Genomic DNA, 23,327 nt, shown 5'->3' with positions numbered 1-23,327 from the left:
ACACTAAGGCAAGCATGTGTCAAGGTTTGGAGAAGGAATGCCACAGAAGGCTTCATTATGCTGATCATCGTGTTTAGTCCACTATGGATTTTTGAGGGGAACACACCTTTTCAGTCATGTACATTGCATCGTATACAGGTGGTTCACCCTCAGGCCACTGGATTCTCTGTCATCTATCTCGGTCTATGGTTTGGGTCAGTTCGATGTTCTCTGCTGAGAGTGCTTTTTGTATGTACTTATTTGCTTAGCTGTCTTAAGGGTCCCCTCATGGACCTTCCTCATGGGGCGTTGTAATCTCATCCTTTTTTTCATATATTTTCCTGCTTCAAATTGCGAGATTAATATTCACGCTCGTGCGGTTAAACATCTATAAGAATCAAAGTAAAGTATCTGAAGGGAGAAACAATTACAGATGTATGGTGAGGTTTGTGGCCATGATTATGGCGCAAGGAGGTCGTCCACGATAATTAATGTGAATTGAAGGCATAATTTAGGCGATGACAGAGGAGATGAGGAGGTGATTAAATGGTGATTTAAGCTTCAGGAACAATTATGGACCTATGGTGACTCGTGAGGTTTGTGGCCATGATTATGGCGCAAGGAGGTCGTCCACTATAATTAATGTGAATTGAAGGCGCAATTCAGGCGATGACAGAGGAGATGAGGAGGTGAGTAGGCCAAGCAGCAGGTATTTCATTCTGCTCTGAGTCTTCCCCTGTTTCCCGCCCTTCTTCAAACTGCAGCGCAGGCTCTCCTTTTCTGCGGGGCGGATGCCCTCCCAAGTGCATGGGCACTGAGCGGAGGAGCCCGTCCCTTATTAGACCTCAGACCTCTTCAGCATCACCTGCAAAAGTAAATCCAATGCTCAGCAGTCACTTCAACGTAGCTTCTCCTTCAACCTCTCATCTAGCCCCTCCCCCAAACCCGTGGAACTCCATCCCTGAAAAACCGTGGAGTGGAGAGACTATCATGGAAGCAGTAATGGACGAAAACACCAGATTGGTACAGGAATTAAAAGAAGCCAAAGCACAAATCCTAAACATGAAGAACAAGGAATAGTACAAAGAGGCCTCCAGATCGTCAGCAAAAGACCAGGCAGCAGCAGAAGCAGTCCCTCAGAAAGAGACAGCCAACATCACCGACCCAGGTAATAACTCAGCCATCACTGTTCACGTAAATCTGCCAATAGAACAGGTCAAGAGCAAAGTAGAAGACTATACAGAAAGATGTCTGGTTGGCCTCCTCTTTGGGCCGAGACCATCTAAGGAAGCAATGAGAGCCTAGATAAGAGAAAGCTAGTCCCCTCTTGGAATAGAGGTGACTCTTACACAAGCCCTGCCACCCAAAGGCTACTACCTCTTTTTATTCAAAGATCCAAGCATGGCAATGAAGGTCATCAGCTCTGGCCAATGGATGTTTAGACATCTACCCTTCTGCTTCATGAGGTGGACAAAGGACTTCAATCCAGACGGCCCCAAATCCTCAGTGTATCCAGTTTGGGTCGAGCTCCCTAATCTTCCCATCCACTTAAACCCCTGGATCAAATCTATTTTAGCTCCCTTAGGTCAAATCCTAGGAACCAAAGCCTTTTCGGACTACAACCCAGCGTGGCACCCCCAAGTCCTAGTCGAACTAGATCTTTCCCTCCCCCTCCCAGACAAGATAGAAATAGGTTGTGGCGAGTTCTCTCACACTCAGTCAATCCTCTATAAACACCTTCCCAACTCATGCTTTCATTGTGGGAAACAAGGGCATCTCATCAGAAATTGTCCCATCAAAAACCCACAACTCATCCTCCCCCAAGTAGCTGAAAAAGACCCCCCCTTCAACCCTAGTCAATCCCTCCCGATCCCCGGTCCCCCTCAGTCTAACGGATCCATAAAAGAATCTGAGTTCGTTCAAGTCAGTAGAAGGAAACCATTTTCCAAGCCCAAACCCCCTCACCCGCTAGTCAAACCAAACAGATACTCAGTTCTTGCTGCTGTTCCAGATCCAGGGGACACGGAAGAAGAAAATGACTGTGTTGAAAATACCCCTATCAACAAGCTGAGGTTAGACAAGGAAGTCGACAATCTGGATGCAGCTGATATGGACACAACAGTCATACCAGCTACTGAAAAGAGCTACATTCCACCAACTGGAAACCCCAATGACATGGAGATAAGCAAAGAGCTCAAGAGAGGCAGAGCTCACTTGGGCTCCACCCCTCAGTCAATCTCGAAAGGAGGACTCAACAAACCCCCAAATAAAAGATAATGAAAGCTGCAAGCTTCAACGTCAAAGGTCTTTCAGATCCTAAGAAAGGACTCAACAAACCCCCAAATAAAAGATAATGAAAGCTGCAAGCTTCAACGTCAAAGGTCCTTCAGATCCTAAGAAAGCACAGCTCTAGTAAAACAATGGATCAAAGCAAAAGGACACTTGGACTTCATCTCCTTAGTGGAGATTAAGACTTCAGGAGAGGAACTGAACAGAAGGCTTTACACCATCTCCCCCGAACACTTTTGGGTGTACTCACTGCATCCTCATGGAGCTGGGGGCCTTGCAGTAGGCATTCATTATGATAGCATCCAGGATCTAAAAGACTTTCAAATAGACAGCAACAACCAATGGATAGTACTCCACATGAATAGTACTCCACATGAACAGCTTCTCCTTTGTAGGCGTGTATGCCCACGGCCCTCAAAAACTGAGGACCAGAACCTGGAAATCCCTGCTAAGGCTAAGAGCACCTTTGCTGGCTGGTTCAGAGAAACAAGCATGGGAAAAGGTAAAACACAAGTTCAATCTGCAAGATCTGGGGCAAGAAGGAAGCTTCTCATGGCAAAACTACTCTTCAGGCGACCTTGCCAGAAAAGCCAGGCTAGATAGAGCATACGCAAGTGGTGAAATTTACTCCAAATACAACAGGTGCGAATGTGTTGTAGACATTACCACATGCATCTTAGATCACTACCCCATCATCACTACAATGGACAATCAAGACTTCAGACACAAAGCATGCTAGTTTCACACAGATCCAGCTCTTTTTAAACTGCCCTTAGTTCAAGAAGAAGTCAAACTCATCTGGGAATCCTTCTTCAGCAATAACCTCTCCCCGGCCAAAGCTTGGAGTCTGGCTGTCAAGTCTACCCAAAACCTTCTCAGGCAGGTCAGAAAAGAGGTTTCAGCCCACAGATGCAGCAGGCTCAAAAAACTCCAAGAGCAACTGCAAGAACAAAAGTCCTCCGATGACCCAGCTAATATCAACCAGATCAGAGCCAAGATCAAAAGAGAAGAAGAAATAGCTCTACAACATACTAAGCTATTTACCAGGGAATGGTGGTCAGGAAAAGCAGACAGACCAAGCCATGAAATGTTTAAAATGCTCAAGGTCAAACAAAGGCAAGAGCATATCCCCCTACTTATAAATAAGGAGGGAATTCAAGCTATGAACCAAGATGAGAACAAAAAGCTGATCACTGACTACTACAGCAACATTTTCCAGGAAGAAGGACCCCCCTCCTCAACCAAGACAGCCGCAATGGATGCAATCAAACTAGTCAGACCTAGAACAGTCCCAGCCAACATAGCTGTTACTCTAGAGCAAGATCTCACTCATGAAGAAATCAAAGAGGTCATCTTATCCCTCAAACCCAATAAGAGCCCAGGTGAGGATGGACTGCCTACCGAGTTTTTCCAATCCTTTTGTGATGTGCTAACAGGCCCCATTCTCAAAGTATGGCAAGAATCACTGAAATATGGAGCACTGCCAACACAAATCAATGAAGGTCTTATCAAGCTGATCCATAAAAAAGGCCCCAAGGAGATCATGGGAAACTGGAGACCCCTCACTATGCTTAACAATGTTTACAAAATCTTTGCCAAAGCTTTAGCCATCAGGCTGAGTAAACACATGAAGCAATGGATAACAAAGGAACAAAAAGGATTCATCAAAGGCAGATACATCTTGGACTCCATAATCGCCCTTTGGGAAGGTTTTGATTATGTAGAAAAAACCAAATAGGACTTCCTTTTTATCAAGATTGACTTTGAGAAAGCATTCGACAGAATTCAGTGGGACTACATCCTCCAATCCCTCAGAGTCATGGGACTGGGACCCCAGTTCTCCCATATGGTTAAAACACTATTTGGGAATGCCAAAGCTAAAATTATCTTCAATGGAGATCTGTCAGACCCATTCCCCCTTGAAAAAAGTATTAGACAAGGATGCCCTCTAGCCCCCCTGCTCTATGCTATAGCTGCAGATGGTCTCAATTGGCTAATAAAGGACAAGATAAGCAAAGGAGAACTAGTGGGCAAGAGAATATCAAGGTACTCTGGAGCTGTCTCCAAACATACTGTGAGGCCTCAGGTTCCAAAATCAATCACAGCAAAACAGGTATCAAAACACTCATTGAACCCCCTCCCTCGTGGCTCATGGAAACGGGTTGTCATAGCATCCAGGATGGGGAAATATTCAGGCTTCTCGGCATTCCCATGGACTTCAAGGTGTCAATGAAGCAAAGATGGCAGTGGGTAATGGAAAAAATAGAAAGCAAGCTGTTGAGATGGAAAAGAAAGCAACTCTCTCTAGCAGGGAGAATTATGGTACTTAACCATTTCATCATCCCCTCTACGATATATTTCCTTAGCTGCTGGAGACCTCCCGATGCTGATCTCAATGATCTCACCAAGCTCTGCGGGAACTACCTTTGGGGAGGTGACCCATGGAACAGAAGCAGACCTAAAGTAAAATGGGACACCTGCACGGTCCCCAAATCCAAGGGAGGGCTGGGGATTATAGACATTCGTCGGTATGCTGACAGAATGGCCGCTAAATGGATCATCAGAGCTATGGAGAACCCCATCGAAGACTAGGCACAGCTTCTGGTCAAGGACATCCCCAGGTTTACAATCACTGGTCACAATAAGTGGCTAAATCTTCCCACTATCACCATAGTAGCATCCAAGCACCCCATTAGCCCTAAAGGGAGTCAACTGGTAATTTCAATATGGAAAGCCTGGTTCAGAACTAAAAGTTTTCTGTCCATCAATCTCAATGACAAGAAATCAGAAGGTATAATAGCCACTGACTCCTGCTGGTGGTCTATTCTCCCTCATCCTCTCCTCGAGCCAGAAGAAGAGAAAATAGCCCTTAATCTGCACAAAAAAGGTCTTGCAACTTGGGCAGATTTCTTCAACCCTTACACCGGTACCTGGCTCACAAGAGCAGAGCTGGTAGCCAAATACGACTGCAGAACCCCTGAGCTAGACCTAATACAAAGCAAAACATTCCAATGGAACACTCAGGAAATCTGGAGAATCAGCAGATACCCCACCTTCAATATCCTGGCCTTTCACTGGTTAAAGAATAAACCCCTCCTACCCATTCCTATTCTTGAAAAGTCCCCCCCAATTCATGTTACTCTTAACCGCAGATGGAACATCACATGGGACAGAAAAAGATGGTACAACAGTCTCAAGGAGCTTTGGAGCACACACATTGAACACAAGAAATCAAGTCTAGCATGGCTGGTTGCCTACAGAGCCATCTGGACTCAGAGCAAGGCATCCAAGTTTAACATTGCCCCAGACCAATGTGCTAGATGCGGATTACCCGAGGATGATCTACACATTTTTATACACTGCAAACACATCTCAGATTCCTTCAAAGAGCTACATGCAGCTATTCTTAGATGGGGGAAAGATTTAAATTGGAAGAATACAATATTAGGAGAAAACATAGGATGCTCAACTCTTTGGAATGTAATAAGATGCGAGTATCTATGGCATGCCTGGTTACAGAGGATAGCAGTCACTTTTGACAACCCTGAAATCAAGGACCCTCCACTCTCTGTTTGTTTAATTACAACATGCATCAGGTATTGGAACAAACAAACACAAGTCATATTCAAGCTGGAGAAGAGGTTACTGATTAAACTACAAAAGAGAACCTCAGATTACACCAGGGAATTACTTGAAAAAACCAGAGATAAGATTCTCCTAATCCTTTCTAAGGACAGAGCATTAATAGAAGCGATCAGCAGGATTCAGTAAGCAAACCTATCTCTCCCCCCCTACAGGAGAAGAAGAGAAACAACAGGCATACAGATATTATGACCCAACCCAGAGAAGCAAAAAAAGCAGCTATGGCAAAGTGACCTGGCGGGCTCCAATTCTTCAGAGAGGCACCTATCGCCAGTCCGCCAATAAATCGGGGGAGACCCATGCAAGCTCGCCAGAGCAGCACAGTCTTGACCAAAGAACTGACACGTGTCAATCACTTGCATAGGCATATTCCATAAGCCATGGACACCAATCCAATATGTACATAGTGTGAAAGCAAGAGTGAACCATTTGGGTGGCCAAAACAACAAAATGAATATACATGCAATGCAATGGTTGGTTGATACCACCCACATCCGACATGTCGAACTCTTACGCGCGTGTTCCCTAATTCTATTTCTTTACCCCCTCTATGTGTTTGCTCTTCATCCATTATTTCTATTGTTTGCTTATTTGTCTTATATAAATTCTCTACTATTTCATCGTCATAAAAACATACCTCGTAACTTCATTATTTTTATTGTTTGCTTATTTGTCTTATATAAATTATCTACTATTTCATCGTCATAAAAACATACCTCGTAACTTCATTGTCATTTCTTTTCCATCTATTCATGAACCAACCTAATCTTGGATGTGAAGCATCGAAATTTTGTTTATTAATAAAAATGTCAAAGATATCTTTCATTGTTGTGTTTGATGGATATACCATTGTTGTGTTTGATGGATATACCATTGTCTTCCATAAAGCATCAACTTGTTGAAGCTCCATTCCTCTTCCTTGATATGGAGTTATCCAATTAGAAGATGGGTAGTACTTTCATGTCTTGATCATTTTATGAATGGTGGTGCAGAAATTATTGCCTAAAGGATGCTTTAAATAGAACTTCCAAAACATCAATGCTCTATCAAAAATGTTTGTTGGAGTAAGACAAACTTTGTTCTTCAAATCATCTGCACCATATTGCATGTAAATTTCTATTCCCATTGAAATATCTTCAGCAGTAATATTATGTGACACATTTTTATAATGAGGCTTATCAAGATCTTTAATATAATAGCCTATCATACCATGAAATGTGTGCATGTTCTTCTGCCTTAATGCTCTACCCATTACAATGCCACCAATGGGATTATTCTTATCTCATCCAAGATACTTTTTGATGAGTTTATTAACTGCAATTATTGACTTCGCATGAATTCTAATGACCATTTGATAGTGTAAATAGAAAATTGTGCCTCCTCTTTCTAATGAGCAACTACCAGCAAGGCATTCTTTAGTGATAAAATCATAAAGATTATTTATCAATGCTTCATCAATGTCACTACCACCTAATGATATTGTCACACTTAGCTCAAGCACTTTCAAGTAGACATTGGATTGATCTAACATTGTATCTTCATTAGACAACTTCTTAGGTCTACCACGATTTCTTAGGTCTACCACGATTTTTCTTAGGTTCTATGCTTGAAACATCTTTGCTTTCATTAGTTGAATTTTTAAACTTTCAGTTGTTGTTTTGTTGTTTCTCTTGCTCTTTTTTTTATTTTTGACATTTCATTACAAAATAATAAAAAAATGAATAAGTTAGAAATTCAAAATACATATAGTCAAATTAGTGATAATACGATTTTGAAAAGAAACATTAACATTTGATTGGTCAAGGTTAAGAACCTTATATTTATTTGCAAATTAAACCATGATCTTCATGAAATAATAGGGACATACTAAATTTAGAAAATTGGTCTAATGCTAAGTATCTTTGGCGAACTGTATCTGACTCCGAAAGCATAACGAGCCTGAAATGTAAGTGCAAAAAAGAATTAATCTAGTATGGTTAATGTTTCCACACCTTTTATCAAAATAACGTTAATGACATAAAAATGAACCTTCAAAACGACGCCTGATCAAGTGGCTGGCTACAAAATGCAGTGTTTGCAACAAACGATGCCTGTGGTCGTTCTTGGGGTGAAGAAGAGGAGGAGACGGTGACTTTGAATGCAATCAAAGCGGTTGCCAATTACAACACACGCGTGGACAGTTAATGGAGGACGATAAAAATAAAACCATAGATATTTTTATATTTTTCATGACAAAAATTCATATGAATTCAAACACAAAAAAAAACCCTTAATTTTATTTTCCCTCTATCTACGTTTTGAAAAAATAAAAAAAAGGCTTGAATATTTGGCTTGGATTTCTTCATTTTCAGGAAAATCTGACTACCTGTTTTGTCTTTGGGGCTAATAAAAATAGGAAATTCTCTCAATTTTATGTCTAGGACGCTGGTGAAAATGGTACTCAATCTTTGTAGGGTTAAAACTTTCAGACATTGCAATGGCATAGAGGAATGCGAAGGCACATTTAAAACAAGGCACATGCAGAGATATGCTAGAGAGAGCGTATGCATGGAGGGCAATCTGACACTAGCGTTGGAGGAGTTGGTGACGTCGAGTTGGCCTCGACCGAACATGCCATCGCAACCAAGCTTCTACAGGCGAAAGAAAAAAAACAGACAACATAACAACAATGCAGGATATGGACAATTACACCATCAGACCCACCGCTCGAGACAAGAGAACACGAGAGCTCCAATAGTACCTAACGAAGGTCTGTCAATTTATTAGCCAGTTACGAAGACGCGACGACGGCGTCTACAACCCTTGAGTTCGCGGGGGGCACCCTTACGATCTCCGTCGTACCTATGGGCTGCAGTCACACCTTCACGTCCACCACTCAGTCTTCGAACATCAAAGGCATGTTAGGGTTTTGCTGAGGCCCTCTTTGCCGTTAACCACCTCTTTCAAGTGGACAAAGCGAAGATGAGGCAACAAAGAGAAGGATGGTTGCAACATTTCAGCAATTAAAAAATCCAAAATATAAAAAACGATCCCATTAACCTCAGCTAACGTTAGTGCTTGAAAACCATAGCTTTCTATGATTAATTGAAAGATTTTTATTTTTCACTCATTGTGGCCCCGAATTTGTTCTTTTGTAGAAACCTGATGTATGTTAGCCTCGCTTAGATTATTGCCCTTATCCTTACAACTCGATGTTTTGATACTATAAGAGATTTCTTAAGTGCTGATTATAGCAATTTAAAACAAACATATACTAGTAATAATATGGAAAATCTATTCAAACAAGTCTTAAAAATATATATATATATATATATAATATGGAGAAACTTTTCACATAAATTAACAAGTCTTTAAAGTCTGATTTATTGAGAAAATTGGGTTTATTTACCAACACGATGGATCTTCGTCCACCTTGGGTGACGGGAAAAACACAGGAACGCCTACCTTCCATGTTTTCACGGACCTCACCCTTTTTTTTCAAAGCATCCGAACCATTAGGACTAAAGTGAAAGTTTTTTGAGTGAGGCACCAACAGGTGTTTTATTCAGGTGCTGGTGCACGTTTTTCTTTACCTGGCTTTTCTTCATGAAGAGATTGGAAGGGCATATAACTAAACCCTTCCCTTCTTTTGAAGGGTAATTGTGTTTTCATCCTTCTTATCAAGGTTTTGACTCCCTTCGAAGGGTATTGCAACCTTCAAATTCTAGCATTGGGACTCCACTTCAATGCACAACGGCCCCCACCGCCCACAAGAGTTATAAGAGGAACGTTTTTCCCACCTCAACCCAACTTCCTAACCCCTCAATACCCATCACTTTCACACACAAAAAAAAAAGCCTACAAGTAAAAAAGCCCACGAGCGCGTAGCTGAGTTGGTAGAATAGTTGGGTTCCATTACAAAGACCCAGGTTCAATGCCATCAAGCAAGCTGCACAACCAGAGTGTGTGTTGTAAGCCGATGGATAATCCACCTTCCCACCAACGCAAAAAAGCTTGTTTTGAGGGGTTGTAGTCTAGCCAGAAGAGGGCCCACACTGTAATATAGGAGTTGAAAATTCTGGGAAGGAAATCGTGGCTCACTCAGAGCAGCTGGCAGCAGGTACACCAGAACATATTCCACGAACAGTAGCACCGAGGGCAACGCGATTATGTTCGCTACCGCGTACGTAGAACAACCCAACGTTCTACATTATGTTCGCTACCGCGTACGTAGAACAACCCAACGCGATTATGTTCGCTACCGCGTACGTAGAACAACCCAACCTTCTACATTACAGTAGAAAATGGTGTTTCGCTGCAAATTTAGCTCACGCACAGCATTAACCACTGATTGCACCACTAACACCTTAAAAATTAATCACGCATTGACTCGTAAAACAATAAGCCGCTTATCGAAGGTGTACCTCGTGGTCATATTGAATCTAAGCTCAAATCGTTAAACATCCTAAGTCTAAATCAACCATTAACCATTGACTACGATATCAGCATTGATGCATACGCTCCTCGTGGTCATATTTTTTTTAAAACTTAAAACAGAGGAATATATTAGAAAAAAGGTGAGGTTACAAGTCCCATGAGGAAGGTCCATGGGGAGACCCTGAGAACTGTTAAACCCTGAAGATAATGGGATTAACTCAAAAACTTAAAAACTTAACCAGTTGATGAGCAGTTACATGAAACAAAACTTGTTTAGCAGCCTGATGAAATCGGCTGAGAAGACCCAACTGAAACATGAACTATGAAATCAACTTGAAAGGCCATTGAAGGACCTCGTGAACAGTAGCCTGAGACCGAGAGGGATTACAGGCCCCTTTGAAAACCTTCAGAAGCTTGGGTGTGGAAACCGAGTGCTGGACACTTTTTTGACATTCAAACACAACTCCTTGAGACATGGTTGCCTTCCTCCTTCCATGGCTGGTCAAAACCAGATGCAGCAAAGGACTTGTGATGAACAGTAGTCTGAGGCCGGAAGGCCTTACAGGACCCTTTGGAAATCTTCCGAGGCCTGGATATGTGATAAGCCGAGTGCTGGAGCCTTCTTTGACATTCGAAATCCAATCCTTGGAGCATGGTTTCCTTCTTTTTGCAGAGCGAGGAGCTGTGAAACCTCTTCCATTTCCTCCATGGTAGGTCCTGCCAACGATCCACCTCCATAGGTACACCAGTTGGTTGAAGATGGTGGATCAGCTTGCGTACACTATCAAGAAAGAGAAAAAAATGGTGATTAGTTTGGACTTCATAAAGAGCTTCATTCCATTGATTCCATACATGCCATAGGAGCAACATTTTGACGGACTGCCAGGTTAAGGGGTCCAGGGTGAGACATTCTCCTAAGAGGACTTCTTTCCAGCTAAGGGGGGAGTTCCTTATCTTCATGAAAGCCTTGTTCAGAACACTCAAGAATTGCCTAGTGTCTGTGCATGAGAAGAAAAGATGAGGGACAGTTTCGAGTTTGGTTTCGCAACGGGGACAAAGACCACTCCCATGACCAAACTTCATAGCTTTCTCGAGGGTCCAGGTTGCTTTGTGGATGACCAGCCAAGCTAAAATGGCATGCTTCCTTTCTTGAGCAAAGGCCTAGATTAACTTGAAGAGGAAGGCCCATTGATGGCTATTCCATGACAAGGACCATCTATTGTTGAGCTTGAGAACCAGATTCCCTGCATGAAGCACATTAGGCAACTTGACAAGATTATTAGAATACCCCCACCGAAGGGCTTTAGAAAAGGACTTGCTGTCACAAATAAACCCCGGAGGAATGGAAACCTTCAGAGCATTACATCTTTGAATTACAAGCTCAACCCCACCCCGAGGCAAGATAAACCTATTACTAATTTGCTCCCTGTTTAACATGCCAAATGTGTCACAAAGGTCACCCCAAACCTTTATACCAGCTTTGAAACAAGAGAGGCTGATCTGAACCTGTTCATTGGAAATCGGGATCACAAGATGCCCAAACCAAACTGAATCCGCAGCATAGGCATATCTCCCTCTCTTGGTATAAGTTTGGAAGCAGAAGAATTTCTTATAGTTCATCCAGGAATCCCACATTCTGCAGCAGAGCTTGCTGCCTATTGGAGAGAGATAAGCCTTTGAGAACAGAGCTTCATTGAGCGAGAACCCCTTCCAAGCCCTTTTACCTTTGAGCCAAAATTTCCCAACATCCCTTTTGAGCAGGTCTACCCAAACATCATTTGACACGATAGCTCTTTGGATCCATTTAGCTGCAAGCTTTTCAGCCAGCAAACCAATATTAATAATGCCAAGACCCCCCTGCTCTTTATCCAAGCAACATACCTGAAAGGCAACTTTGATGATCTTCCTGTCAAGTGACCCCCCCAAAGAAAATTACCCATGATAGAGTTTAGGGATTGGAGTTGGGTCTCGGAGGGCCTCCAATAGGCCAGAAAGTAAACAACCGAGGGGATGATGAAGTGGTTGAGGACAAAGGCTCGGGAGGCCACCCCGGTGTTAATGTGGCTCCATTTCTTGACCTGGTTCTTAAGTTTATTAAGCACATAGTCCCATCTCTGTTTAGCAGAGATGTTAAAACCCATGGGGATGCCAAGCAGCTTGAACACTACACCTTCCGGGATAGCCTTACAACCTGCGGAAAGAAGAGATGGAGGGGGAACCCCTTCAAACACTCTGAAGCTGGTTTTGGAGTGGTTTATTTGAGACCCACTGGCTAGACAGAAAGTATCAAGGCGGGCCATGAAGTGGGCAGCAGTCTGCACTTCATTACGAAGAAGAACATTAGTGTCATCAGCAAAGAGTTGGAGACATAAGGGTTCTATCCTGTTAGGAACCGAAATACCCTTGATGCTATTGTTGGCTAGTTCCGTGTTCACAAGCCACCCCAGGGCATCCGCAACAATGGCAAAGAGAAGGGGGGAGAGAGGACAACCTTGCCTTATAGATTTCCTAAGAGGAACATCAGTGAGAGAACCATTCACTGCCACCTTAGATGAAGCATTCCCCAGTAAAGTTTGAACATACTTTATGAATTTCCTGTTAAGGCCCATATCATGAAGGGATTGGAAAAGGAAAGACCAATCAATTCTATCATAGGCTTTATCAAAATCTATTTTGAGGAAGATGTAATTCTGACCAGAGTTTTCAGCATGTTCCATGCCCTCCCATAGGCTAATAATTGTATCAAGAATATACCTTCCCCTAATGAAACCTTTTTGCTCCTTGAGGATCCACTCATCCATATAGGGGTTGATTCTAATAGTCAGGATATGAGCAAAAACTTTGTAGAGAGAAGAGAGACATGTAATGGGTCTCCAGTTCCCAAGATCTTCTTTCTCATCTTTTTTGTGAATAAGTTTAATAACCCCCATATTAGTCCTCTCAGCCAGCCCCCCCTTATTCATGGCTTCTTTCCAGATGTTAAGGATGTGAGGAGAAAGCTCGTCTTTAAACGCAAGAAAGAATTCATTTGGGATCCCATCTTCACCTGGAGATTTCCCCTTTTTGAGGTGAGAGATAGCTTCCTTGACCTCCTTTTCAGAGAAGGGGGAATCTAGCTTGCAAGCTAAAGAGGGATGGACAACCTTTTTCCTTGAGAGAGCAATCTTGACCCTTGCTGCAGTAACTTCCGGAGACGGAGGAAAAGCGGTGGAGAACAAGTCAAAAAAGTGATTTTTGATAACCTACAGATTTTCAACATCATCTGCAGCTGAATGTCCATTGGGTTTCTTGACCATAGGAATGAGCTCTCTAACTTTTTTCCTTTTAAGGAGAGAAAACATCTTAGGGTGAGGCGTATCAATTTTCCCTGCCCAAACCTCTCTGTACCACAGCCTTGTGGCCTTGGCTGCCAACAACAACTCTTCCAGTCTGAGTTGATTCTTTAATTCAATCAGTGAATGGTCTAATAACCCATTTTTGGAAAGATAGATATCCTGGATCTGGTTCCTGATCTGGATTCTACGATTCAGCCGGATTGCAGAAACTTTAAGCTTATACTCCCTGCAAATGGTATGAACTTTATTGACCAGACTTTCCCAACCCTTGGAGGGGGAGGAGAACTGACTGAAGGCTTCAGAGATAAAACCTTTAATCTTCTGTTGGATACACGGGAGATTGAAGAGGGAGGGGTCGAGATGGGGGGGCCATCCAGCCCTTCCTTTGGCCTGCTACCCGAAAGAAAGCTTACCAATCAAAGGGAGGTGATCAGAGATGGTTAGAGAGGACTCAGCACTACACTTAACTTTCAAGAACATATCAATCAGGCTACTCGAGGCATAAATTCTGTCTAGTCTAGCTGCTCTGTGATAGAAGCCTTTTTTATTATTAGACCAGGAGAATCCAGTTTTCATTGAAAGGTCTGACAAATCCTTACGCACCTTAAGCAAGTCCCATTTAACCTTTTCATGACCGCTAATGGTTCTACCGAGAAATCTACTTCTATCTCCCTGAGCCTCAACCATGTTAAAGTCACCAACAAGCAAAATGGGACCAACCACCTGCATGATAGAATGCCATGTTGCAGCTCTCATGCTGGCCAAACAGGGGGCCATAAATAGAAATCAATGTGAAGTTGAAAGGGCTGCCCAGCCTAACTGCTATCCAACAGTGGTTATCATCAGACCAAGAATCTAAGATTGAGTGTTCCCACTTCATGTGGATGCCAATAGCTGCCCCTCCTTTCCCTGTGAGACTCTTTGAAGGTTCAAATGCAGCTGAGAACCCCTCCTTTCCCTGTGAGAGGTGATTGGTAAAAAACCAACGAGCATTCCTGGAGACTCTTTGAAGGTTCAAATGCAGCTGAGAACCCCCAATTTTGAGCTCTTGCAGACTAAGAAGGTCAAAATCTAAAGCTAAGTCCCTAATCCACCTATTAATGGCCACAACCCTTTCAGGGTTCGTGAGCCCTTTACAATTGAAGGAGAGCAGGTTGATAGAATTCATTTTTTACTGGATTTGGATGGTTTCCCTGCCGCTTGACATGGAGGTTCTTAGGGCCTCTTGACTTTTTTCCTTTTTCCTCTTCATTTTTGAACCCAAAAGAAGGGGAGAGAAGTCACCCTCATCGTGCTGTTTCATAGGTGAGAGGGACATCCTCTTCATCATAGCAGCATCCTCTTCTTCTAGTTGAGCCTTGAATACATCATCCATTTGTTGAGTTTTGTCAATGAACTCCTCATCTGAGTCCATAGGGGAGTCACTATCTTGACTGAACAACACTCAGTCCTTGTGAGGGACCCTTCCCGGGGAGGGTTGCTCAACACCTATAAGGGATGAGTTAAGAGTCTCCTTGGCTTGATATTGCATGCCTAGACCATCTTGAACCTCTGCTAAAAGGGAGGCAAATCTATTGGCAGGGATATGCCAATTAGCTTTGGTGTTTTTAAACTTGGACACATGTTTCTTCTGAGGCAACACAAAGGCATCCTCTTTGGCTGGGGTTTTCTCACCCACAACTGGTTGATGGAGATCAGGGCAGTCCCTGATCATATGCCCTTGCTTATTACAATTAAAACAGGCGTTTGGAAGATTCTTGTAGGTTAGCACTTGCTCGTAAATAATCTGGCCCTCTCTGTTTTTCAAGGGGACTTTTTCTTTCAGGGGTTTAGCTGTATCCACTTCAATGAGCATTTGGTGAGCCCATTGTGGATTGACTACTTGAAAGGGCTTTTGCCCCATAACCTTGCCTACAGAGCCACCTATCCTCTTGGCCCATATGGAAAACTTTGCAGGCATATCAGTAAACTCCACTCACACAGGAATTTTGGTGGGTTTGGGGCCTTTGGGATCGAAAGAATCATACCAACGAAAAAAAGAAAGGGGGGGGGTGTTTCTAATTATCCACTGGCCGCTGTAGAGGAAGCGCTTTATTTACCGGGTCTTCAAAGTGGAACATATAATAAGAGTTTGGAAGATGTTGAACAGAAGCGACTTTAATCCCCTTTTGCTCCCAGTTAGACTTAATCCAAAATTTCAGGGTATCCACCGGGGGGGTCTTGCCCCATGACAGAGACCTATCAATGAGTGGGATGACAGGTGGTCCTGCCACGCAGCCAACTCCTCGTCATCACAGATGACAGCACCATCAACATCCAAATCAAAATCACCAGTTCTTTCTTCAAAAGCCGGGTTCTGCGAAAGGTTAATCAAAGGGTTCTCAACAGACCTGGGGGGAGAGATGAATGAACATGACCTGAGAACGCCCGAGCGCTTTTCGGATGTGACGGACCGCTTCAACGAAAGAGATCGGGGATGCAGGTCCGAGATGCGCTCTTAGGGGGGCCATCAAGAAGAATCCCCTGGGCTCCTTCAGATTCGTGCTGGCCTCCAGAGCCGTTTTGATGGCGGAGGAGAGGAGCAGTTAACTTGGAAGAGGAATGAGAAACACCTAGAGGCCTCATTGGCGCTTGATGCAGAACCAGGGAAGACGGACCAGCACCATCACGACTAGAGTGAGGGGTCGTAGTAGCTCCAGAGAGGACGACGTCTTGAAGGGACATCACAGCACCGGGTTTCCCCCTATCGGGGAGAGGGGAGAGAGCGCTGTGAGCGGTGTAACAGAAGAGGCAGAGAGGGTAGGCGAGGCTGGGAAGAGGGATGATGCATGCAGAGGGGGGTTTGCATGAGCGACACATGGTCGCTCGCGAGCAGGTGAGATCGTGGCGCTCATGCAACGGTCAAGCACTCGGAGCCTGTATACTAATCTCGTGGTCATATTTGAATCAGGGTCGAATAACTTGATTATGCTGAGTCTGACTAGGTTACTAACACAATTAGGGTTTCCAATTGCGCACATAAATTGAGTATTATAAAGGCATTGGCTTGTCAGAATTGAAGGTGCTCCTTCGAATCTAAGGTCAAATGGTTAATTATGCTAAGTCTAAATGCTCACCTTTGTCCATCCAAGTTTTCATCCCGACAAACAACTTGGTACATGCTGGCACAGCTGTACGATATCACAACCCGCAGCAAGAGCAAAAGCCCAAGCCAACGACGAATCCCTAAAAATTGGATGAGCTCTTTTGGGTCTCATTTATCGCGGGGTGCATCACACGATCGTCCGAAAACTTGATCCCTCTTAGGGTATTTACAACTTGGGTGGAAGCCCACGAATGCGTTTTGGCCAACCAATCAGATTACCTGTCTTGGCTAACAAATCAGATCACCACATAAGGACGCCTGTTTGACATTCCTTTACACACTGCGACCATGCCCACGCACACTCATCGCCTACGTAGTAGGTGTACGCTGACTGAAGCCCAACCACCACCACTTTGTCGCCAAGCGAATCTGGCTGCCTAGATCATGGGCACCAACCTAGTAGCCATAGCGACGCTGCCGCGTGGCAGACGAAGTTTTCTTGATCTCGCCATGCACTCCCAACCAACACACGATAACAGAAGAGCTACAAACTACAGAGCTTCGAGCCTTTTTTTTTGTTAAATAGTACATTCATCACATTGCAAGCTACAAAAGAGAGTGCTTCTATAGAGAGTGCTTCGAGCCTTTTTTGTAGAAGATTGATTCGAGCCTTCTTTTTTGTAGAGAGTGCGAAGAGCCTTTTTTTGCAGACTGGTTCAAGCCTTTTTTTTTGCAGACTGGTTCAAGCCTTTTTTTTTGCAGAGACTGCTTCGAGCCTTTTTTTGCAGACTGGTTTGAGCCGTCTTTGCAGTGAGTGCTTCTACAGAGATTGGTTCGAGCCTTTTTTTTTGAAAACTGCCTTCGAGCCTTTTTTTGCAGACTGGTTCGAGCCTTCTTTTTGCAGTGAGTGCTTCTACAGAGATTGGTTTGAGCCTTTTTTGCAGACTGGTTCACATCACTTTGTAGTTTGTAAGCACTCACAGACTCTATATCTCCACATTTTCCAAAGAGGTACGGTAGGTTGTAGCAGCAAGGGCTGCTTCGAGCTTTTAGGTACGGTGGGCTGCAAGCAAGTACGTAGGAGACTGCTTCGAGCTTGTTTTTTTGTTATCGACATTTCTTCTAGAGGTATGTATATTTTCTGCATGGCCTTCATTCATAATATTTTCTACATGGCATGGATTCATCTATTGCATTGTTGCTTCGGTGTGTATGCTCAAGCATCCCAAACACCAACGGACTCCTACCAATCTTCTCAGCCCTTTGAAGACCATCATAAAATGTTCCAACCCCAACAACCCAATGTCATGGATACTTAATCCACACACCACTCCTGGGCTCCACCCTCTTATCCACTCCCGAGCTCCACCCTCCCAATGTCATGGATACTTAACCCAATGTCATGGATACTTAATCCACACACCACTCCTGGGCTCCACCCTGGGTGTGTGGTTAAATAAACAAAATGGGCTAACCTTTCTATCACCCAATGTGTGGTAGATTGGTTAGCTCATGGAGTTGTTATTCAACATGTCTTGTGTTCGAATCTCACTCCCGTCGGATAGATCATATTTGGTCTCTTGGGATTGTTCCTACGACGTTAAAAGAGCTTCTTCTTCTTCTTCTTCTTCAACCATGAACTCTTAATGAATCCATTCCCCTTAGCAAGACCTAAAGCCTCTAGAAATTTTCCCTCCACTTTAGTGTCTTCTACCCCTCACAGCTCACCATATCATTTCCACCCTCCTATACCCACCACTACATACCCTTACCCACTATCAAAATTTCAATCTTTTCTTACAACACCTCTAAATCATGTCATAAGCACAGCCAAGCAAAGTGTTCCATCTCCATCTCTGCTTAGAGAGACACCCAAAAGGAAGCAATCAAATGCAAAAAAGAGTAGAGAGGAACGTTTGAGCTATGTTTGCCGATTGAAGTGATGACAGTGCTGATGCATTTGAGTTCTGTTAATGTGGCAAAAGGAGCCATCACATCACTCTACTGCATGAACTGAAGCAAATGGTGTTCTTAGTGAACATATTTAATAAATTTTTTAATACATGTGTTTTCCAATAGTTAGTTCTAAGGCCTTCCATAGTTGTATGGGCTTTGTTGTGTGGATGCTATTTCCTATTTACTACATGAATTGTTTCCTGTGTGGGTTTTTACTCTTTCCTGTATGGGTTTTGTTGAGCTTGAGGCGGGTGAGCTGGGTGAGGTTACTGAGGCATTCAGTGGGGTGTTGCCCAAGCTGAGCACAGTGAGAGAGGTTAGTGATGCTGGTAGACGAGGCTGGCCCATGTGGGAGTGTCCACCTAGTAAAGGTGAACTGCTAGCCTACCAAGACTACTAGCTATCCACCAGAAGTGTAATGCGATTAGAAGGAAGGGGGCCTTGCAGGCTTGCCCCCTTCAGCACCAAAAGCATGTCGTTGTTACTCTTGGCTTGAGCTCGATGGAGGAGATGTCCAACAAGTGTGTGTTGTAGGATCCAAAGTGTGTGTTGGTGTGTTGACGAGCAATGGGCAGACTGGCACGAAGTGCCGAATGCCTTTTCCGTGGGCATGCCCACAATATGTAAAGGGTGCAACCACCCAACAAATGTTTATCAAAAAGGTGCCTGCCCATAGCTCTAAACCTTGTTCGTGGGTAGGCCTATAGTCTGTAAGCACCCTCAGACAAACATGGGTATGGTATGCTCTTAGTATGATTAGTATGAATAGAAAGAGAATTCAAAGTGAGCCTGGTTATGCACAATGTGACCAAGTATGCGTGCTAGTAACAGACTTATGTGGCTCCTGTTGGGATTATTCATGCTTCTGGGATGGGTGATGACCAATAGAAGCAACTCTTAGAATAAGTTGACACTTTTGTTGAGGTGGATGAAAGATATGTAGGACTCCTCTGGTCTCATCACACGGTGGCCCACAAGTGTTCAGGCTCATTGGCGTGTACCTTCCTAGTCTAAGAATCAAGGGCGTGATGCGAGGAGATTTATGATGATGACAAGTCTCGAGGAGTTATGCTCGATGTGACTTTACTTGTGAGAATTATGAAAGAAAAGCACATGAAGAAATCATCACCTATGCAATGTAAGAATTGTTCTAGTCAAACCCAAAGGAGCTTACGAAATAGACAAGCGTCAGGATATTGTGATATAATGCCCAGAGTGAGTTGCTTAACCCTTCATGTGATTCCATTACCATATATAGAGGGGTGGAAGTTTCACGTTTGTTTAATTTAGTTCAAAGTACCAAAGTATTAATCATATACCAAGGTCTCAAATTAGAGATCCAAAAATAGATTTCATATACTCAATCAAATTTTAAATTCTAAAATCATATACTCTTCCAAGGAAGAGTCCTTGTCACATTTGGAAGGAAGTGTGTTAACTCTCCACTCAACAACAAATTGTGGTGCCCTTGTGGTTTTTTACTCACATCAAATTGTGGGAAACATTGTGCCATCTCTTCACTCACATTAAGTTGTGGTGCTCTTGTGATTTTTGAAAAGTACCATAGTTTTCAAATCAAAGTTCCAAAAAAAGATGTCACAATCTCGAAAACAAAGTACTAAAGTTTTCATTTCTGAAATTATATGTTCGAGTACTTAACACATATTGCACATGTATATATATATACTTATGATTGGATTAAATATAAGATAAATATATAACCATTTATGCTTGTATTTGCCAAAGGGATAACAAAATGAATGTGCGTACTGACAATGCGTCCTCCCACACTTCTGGACTGGTCATTATTAAATCATTTGTTATACTTTTTTAGTACAAAATTGCCTTAATCGATCTATCATAAATAAAAATCAATATGTACATCGTCATAAGGCCAGATGAATCTGAACTATAGAATAATTTTAAAAGAAAAAAATAATCACAAAAACAAAAAAAATATTTAAAAACTTAAAAAACTTAATAAAGACACCAAAAAAATAGTAATAATAACTTGCAAAAATAGACAAATACATAACTAAATCACACATGGCCACATACACTCAAACAAATTCTTTATTGAACCACAACAAAAGAATTTCTAACAAGCTAAATAAAATTTTAATAACGAATTAACAAAAAAACAAATTTAAATGACCAATTCACTAGGACAAAACAAGCCCACAACCTTTCCTATAAGCCTAGGATATTCCACACCCAACATAAAAATGCTTCAAATTGCGAGATTAATCTTAATGCTCATGTTTGGTTAACCATCTGTAAAAAGCAAAGCAAAGGATCTGAAGGAAAAAACAATTGCAGACCTCTGGTGCGCAAGGAGAAGGTCCACGATAAAAATTAGTGTCAATTGAAGGCGCAATTCAGGCAATTACAGAGGAGATGAGGAGGTGATTAATTAAGGTTCAGGAACGAGGGGCTGGGTGAGGGTCTCTGCAGCAGCTTCCGAGCTGGGGGCTGGGGTGGTGTCCTCGACATAGCGGTACAGGATGTAGGAGTACACAACGGCCAGCAAGTAAGCTCCCAGCCATATGATCAACGTCACCACCAAGTATGCTACGCCAATAGGGCAAACCAACGCAAAGATGAAGAGAATCACTCCAAACACCATCAACACGAACCCTGCACAAAAACACGCGACAAATGACGTACATGCAACGCAATGGCTGATACCACCCTCCTGTGTCTAGACTCTCCCGCGCGCCTGTGCCCTAATCGTTCCTTTTTAGAAACCTAACGTCGCTAAACCCTCCTCCTCAATGTTTTATTCTAATCCAATCAATGACCCTTCCTTCAGAAAATTAACAACACGATTAAGCATCTTAGTAAGATACGCTAATAATAATACAATGGCAGAAAACTAACAACACGATTAAGCATTTTAGTAAGGATAGGATCCTTACTTTTTGTCAAGTCTCGTGGGTGTGTATAGACTTGCTCCATAGAATGTGAATAATGTCCTTGATTTACACTTCCCTAAACCTTGCAGCTCAATGTTTTCATTCTAATACATAGCTTTCATTCTTATACATACAATGGCTCTTGTTAAGAAATTTCTTATATGATTAAGCCTTTTAACAAGATATAATAGTGATAATAAGAGAACTCCTAACATGGGATCCATTAACTATCTTGCACTAAAAGTTATTTACACTAACTTCTTAATAGCTCTTTACATACCCAATTTGGACATTGGCTTAAGCTTATTTCCCTAAACGTATGTTTTCATTCTAATACATATAAATTTGGCCCATGTTAAGAAATTTATGATTAAGACTTTCAAAAGGCTATACTAGAGCTAATATGGAAATTCCTAAATTGGGTTATATATTTCGGAATAAAAAGATATTTTCAAGTGCCCCACCAAATGTGGACATTCGATTAGATTATTGCCCTGATCCTTACAACTCAATGTTTTCATTCTAGGACATATACTGGCTCTTGCTAACGTTATGATTAAAGCATTTTTAAAAAACATATACTAGTAATAATATAAAAAATCTTCTAACAATAATTTAACAAGTCCTTGAAGTGTGATTCGTTGAGAAAATTAGGTGTATTTACCAGCGCGTTCATGGGTCCTCGTCCATAGCGGCTTTTCCTCCTTCGGTGATGGAAAAAACACAGGAACTCCTATCGAACTGTTGGGCTCCACATACTACTAACAAGAAAGCATAGCCACGTAAGCAAATTGTCGAAAACAATTATGTGCCAAGTAAGTAATTTGTGAAAAAAAAAAGCCACGTCAGCACGATACAGCCACATGAGTTAAGTTTTACCTTTAAGTTTCCATGGGTAATAAATTTGAATTGGCAATTTAAAAAATAATAATATTGTTGCTCGCTTCATTACTAACCGTATTCACACATGCCTCATGACAGCCCACGCCACCCAAAGAGTGACAAGATAAACGTTTGTCCCACCTCAACACCCAACACCTTCCAACTTACTAATCCAAGTCATTACTTTCAAAAAAAAACCCCAAAAAAAAAAGAATTGATAGGCAGGATTAACTCCCTTTATTTTAAAAATATTACTAGAAAATATTAATTTAATTCACACAAAAACTTATTTGTATATTACTAATATATCTAAATCATGCCTACCCAACTCCCAAGGAATGTAACTTTTTTTCAAATTTGCTTTACCAAGAGTTCAATAGACCATACAACTAGCATGCATAAGAGCAAAGTGATAGAAGGAGGCAGAAGGAGACGAGAGTGGGAAACACGTGCATGTGAGAGAAAGAGAATACATACAACTCAGTGAGAGAGTGTGAAATTAATGAAAAGTGGGAGACACGTGTGAATGTAAGAGAAAGAGACTACGGCAGCTCAGTGCAAGAAAAAAATGTGTTTTCAACCCTTCAAATTAGAGATGATAATACTTAGGCATAATCGAGATTTAGACTTGAAAATTACAAGAAATCATATAAATGTCAAGATTCATAACTAAAGTGTACAAATTTCAACCCTTAGAAATTAAGGCAATGTCAAATTCCAACCAAGATTTCTGAACAGGAAAATTACACTACGAACCGCGTTAGGTGAATACTACTCAACTCACTAAGAGAATGAGTAATAATGGCAAAATGCCAGATGTGATATGTG

General features: G+C 42.3%; 1 protein-coding gene across 1 annotated transcript in view; it reads right to left on the bottom strand.

The window, feature by feature from the left end:
* Nucleotides 1–20,956: 20,956 nt before the first annotated feature.
* Nucleotides 20,957–23,327, bottom strand: part of LOC147637188 (uncharacterized) — a 9,953-nt gene continuing 7,582 nt past the window's right edge. Inside the window, exons 4-5 of the mRNA XM_086800807.1 lie at nt 22,282–22,375; nt 20,957–21,339 (exon numbers count right to left, since the gene is read on the bottom strand). Of these exons, the coding sequence (XP_086656933.1) occupies nt 21,116–21,339; nt 22,282–22,375 (318 nt within the window). The 3' untranslated portion in view covers nt 20,957–21,115. The remainder of the gene's footprint in view (nt 21,340–22,281; nt 22,376–23,327) is intronic.

Source organism: Cibotium barometz, chromosome 7 (assembly GCF_041138505.1).
Source record: "Cibotium barometz isolate CiBa-2024 chromosome 7, ASM4113850v1, whole genome shotgun sequence".
Classification (NCBI taxonomy): Eukaryota; Viridiplantae; Streptophyta; class Polypodiopsida; order Cyatheales; family Cibotiaceae; genus Cibotium; species Cibotium barometz.
This window is presented reverse-complemented; position numbering and strand designations above follow the sequence as displayed.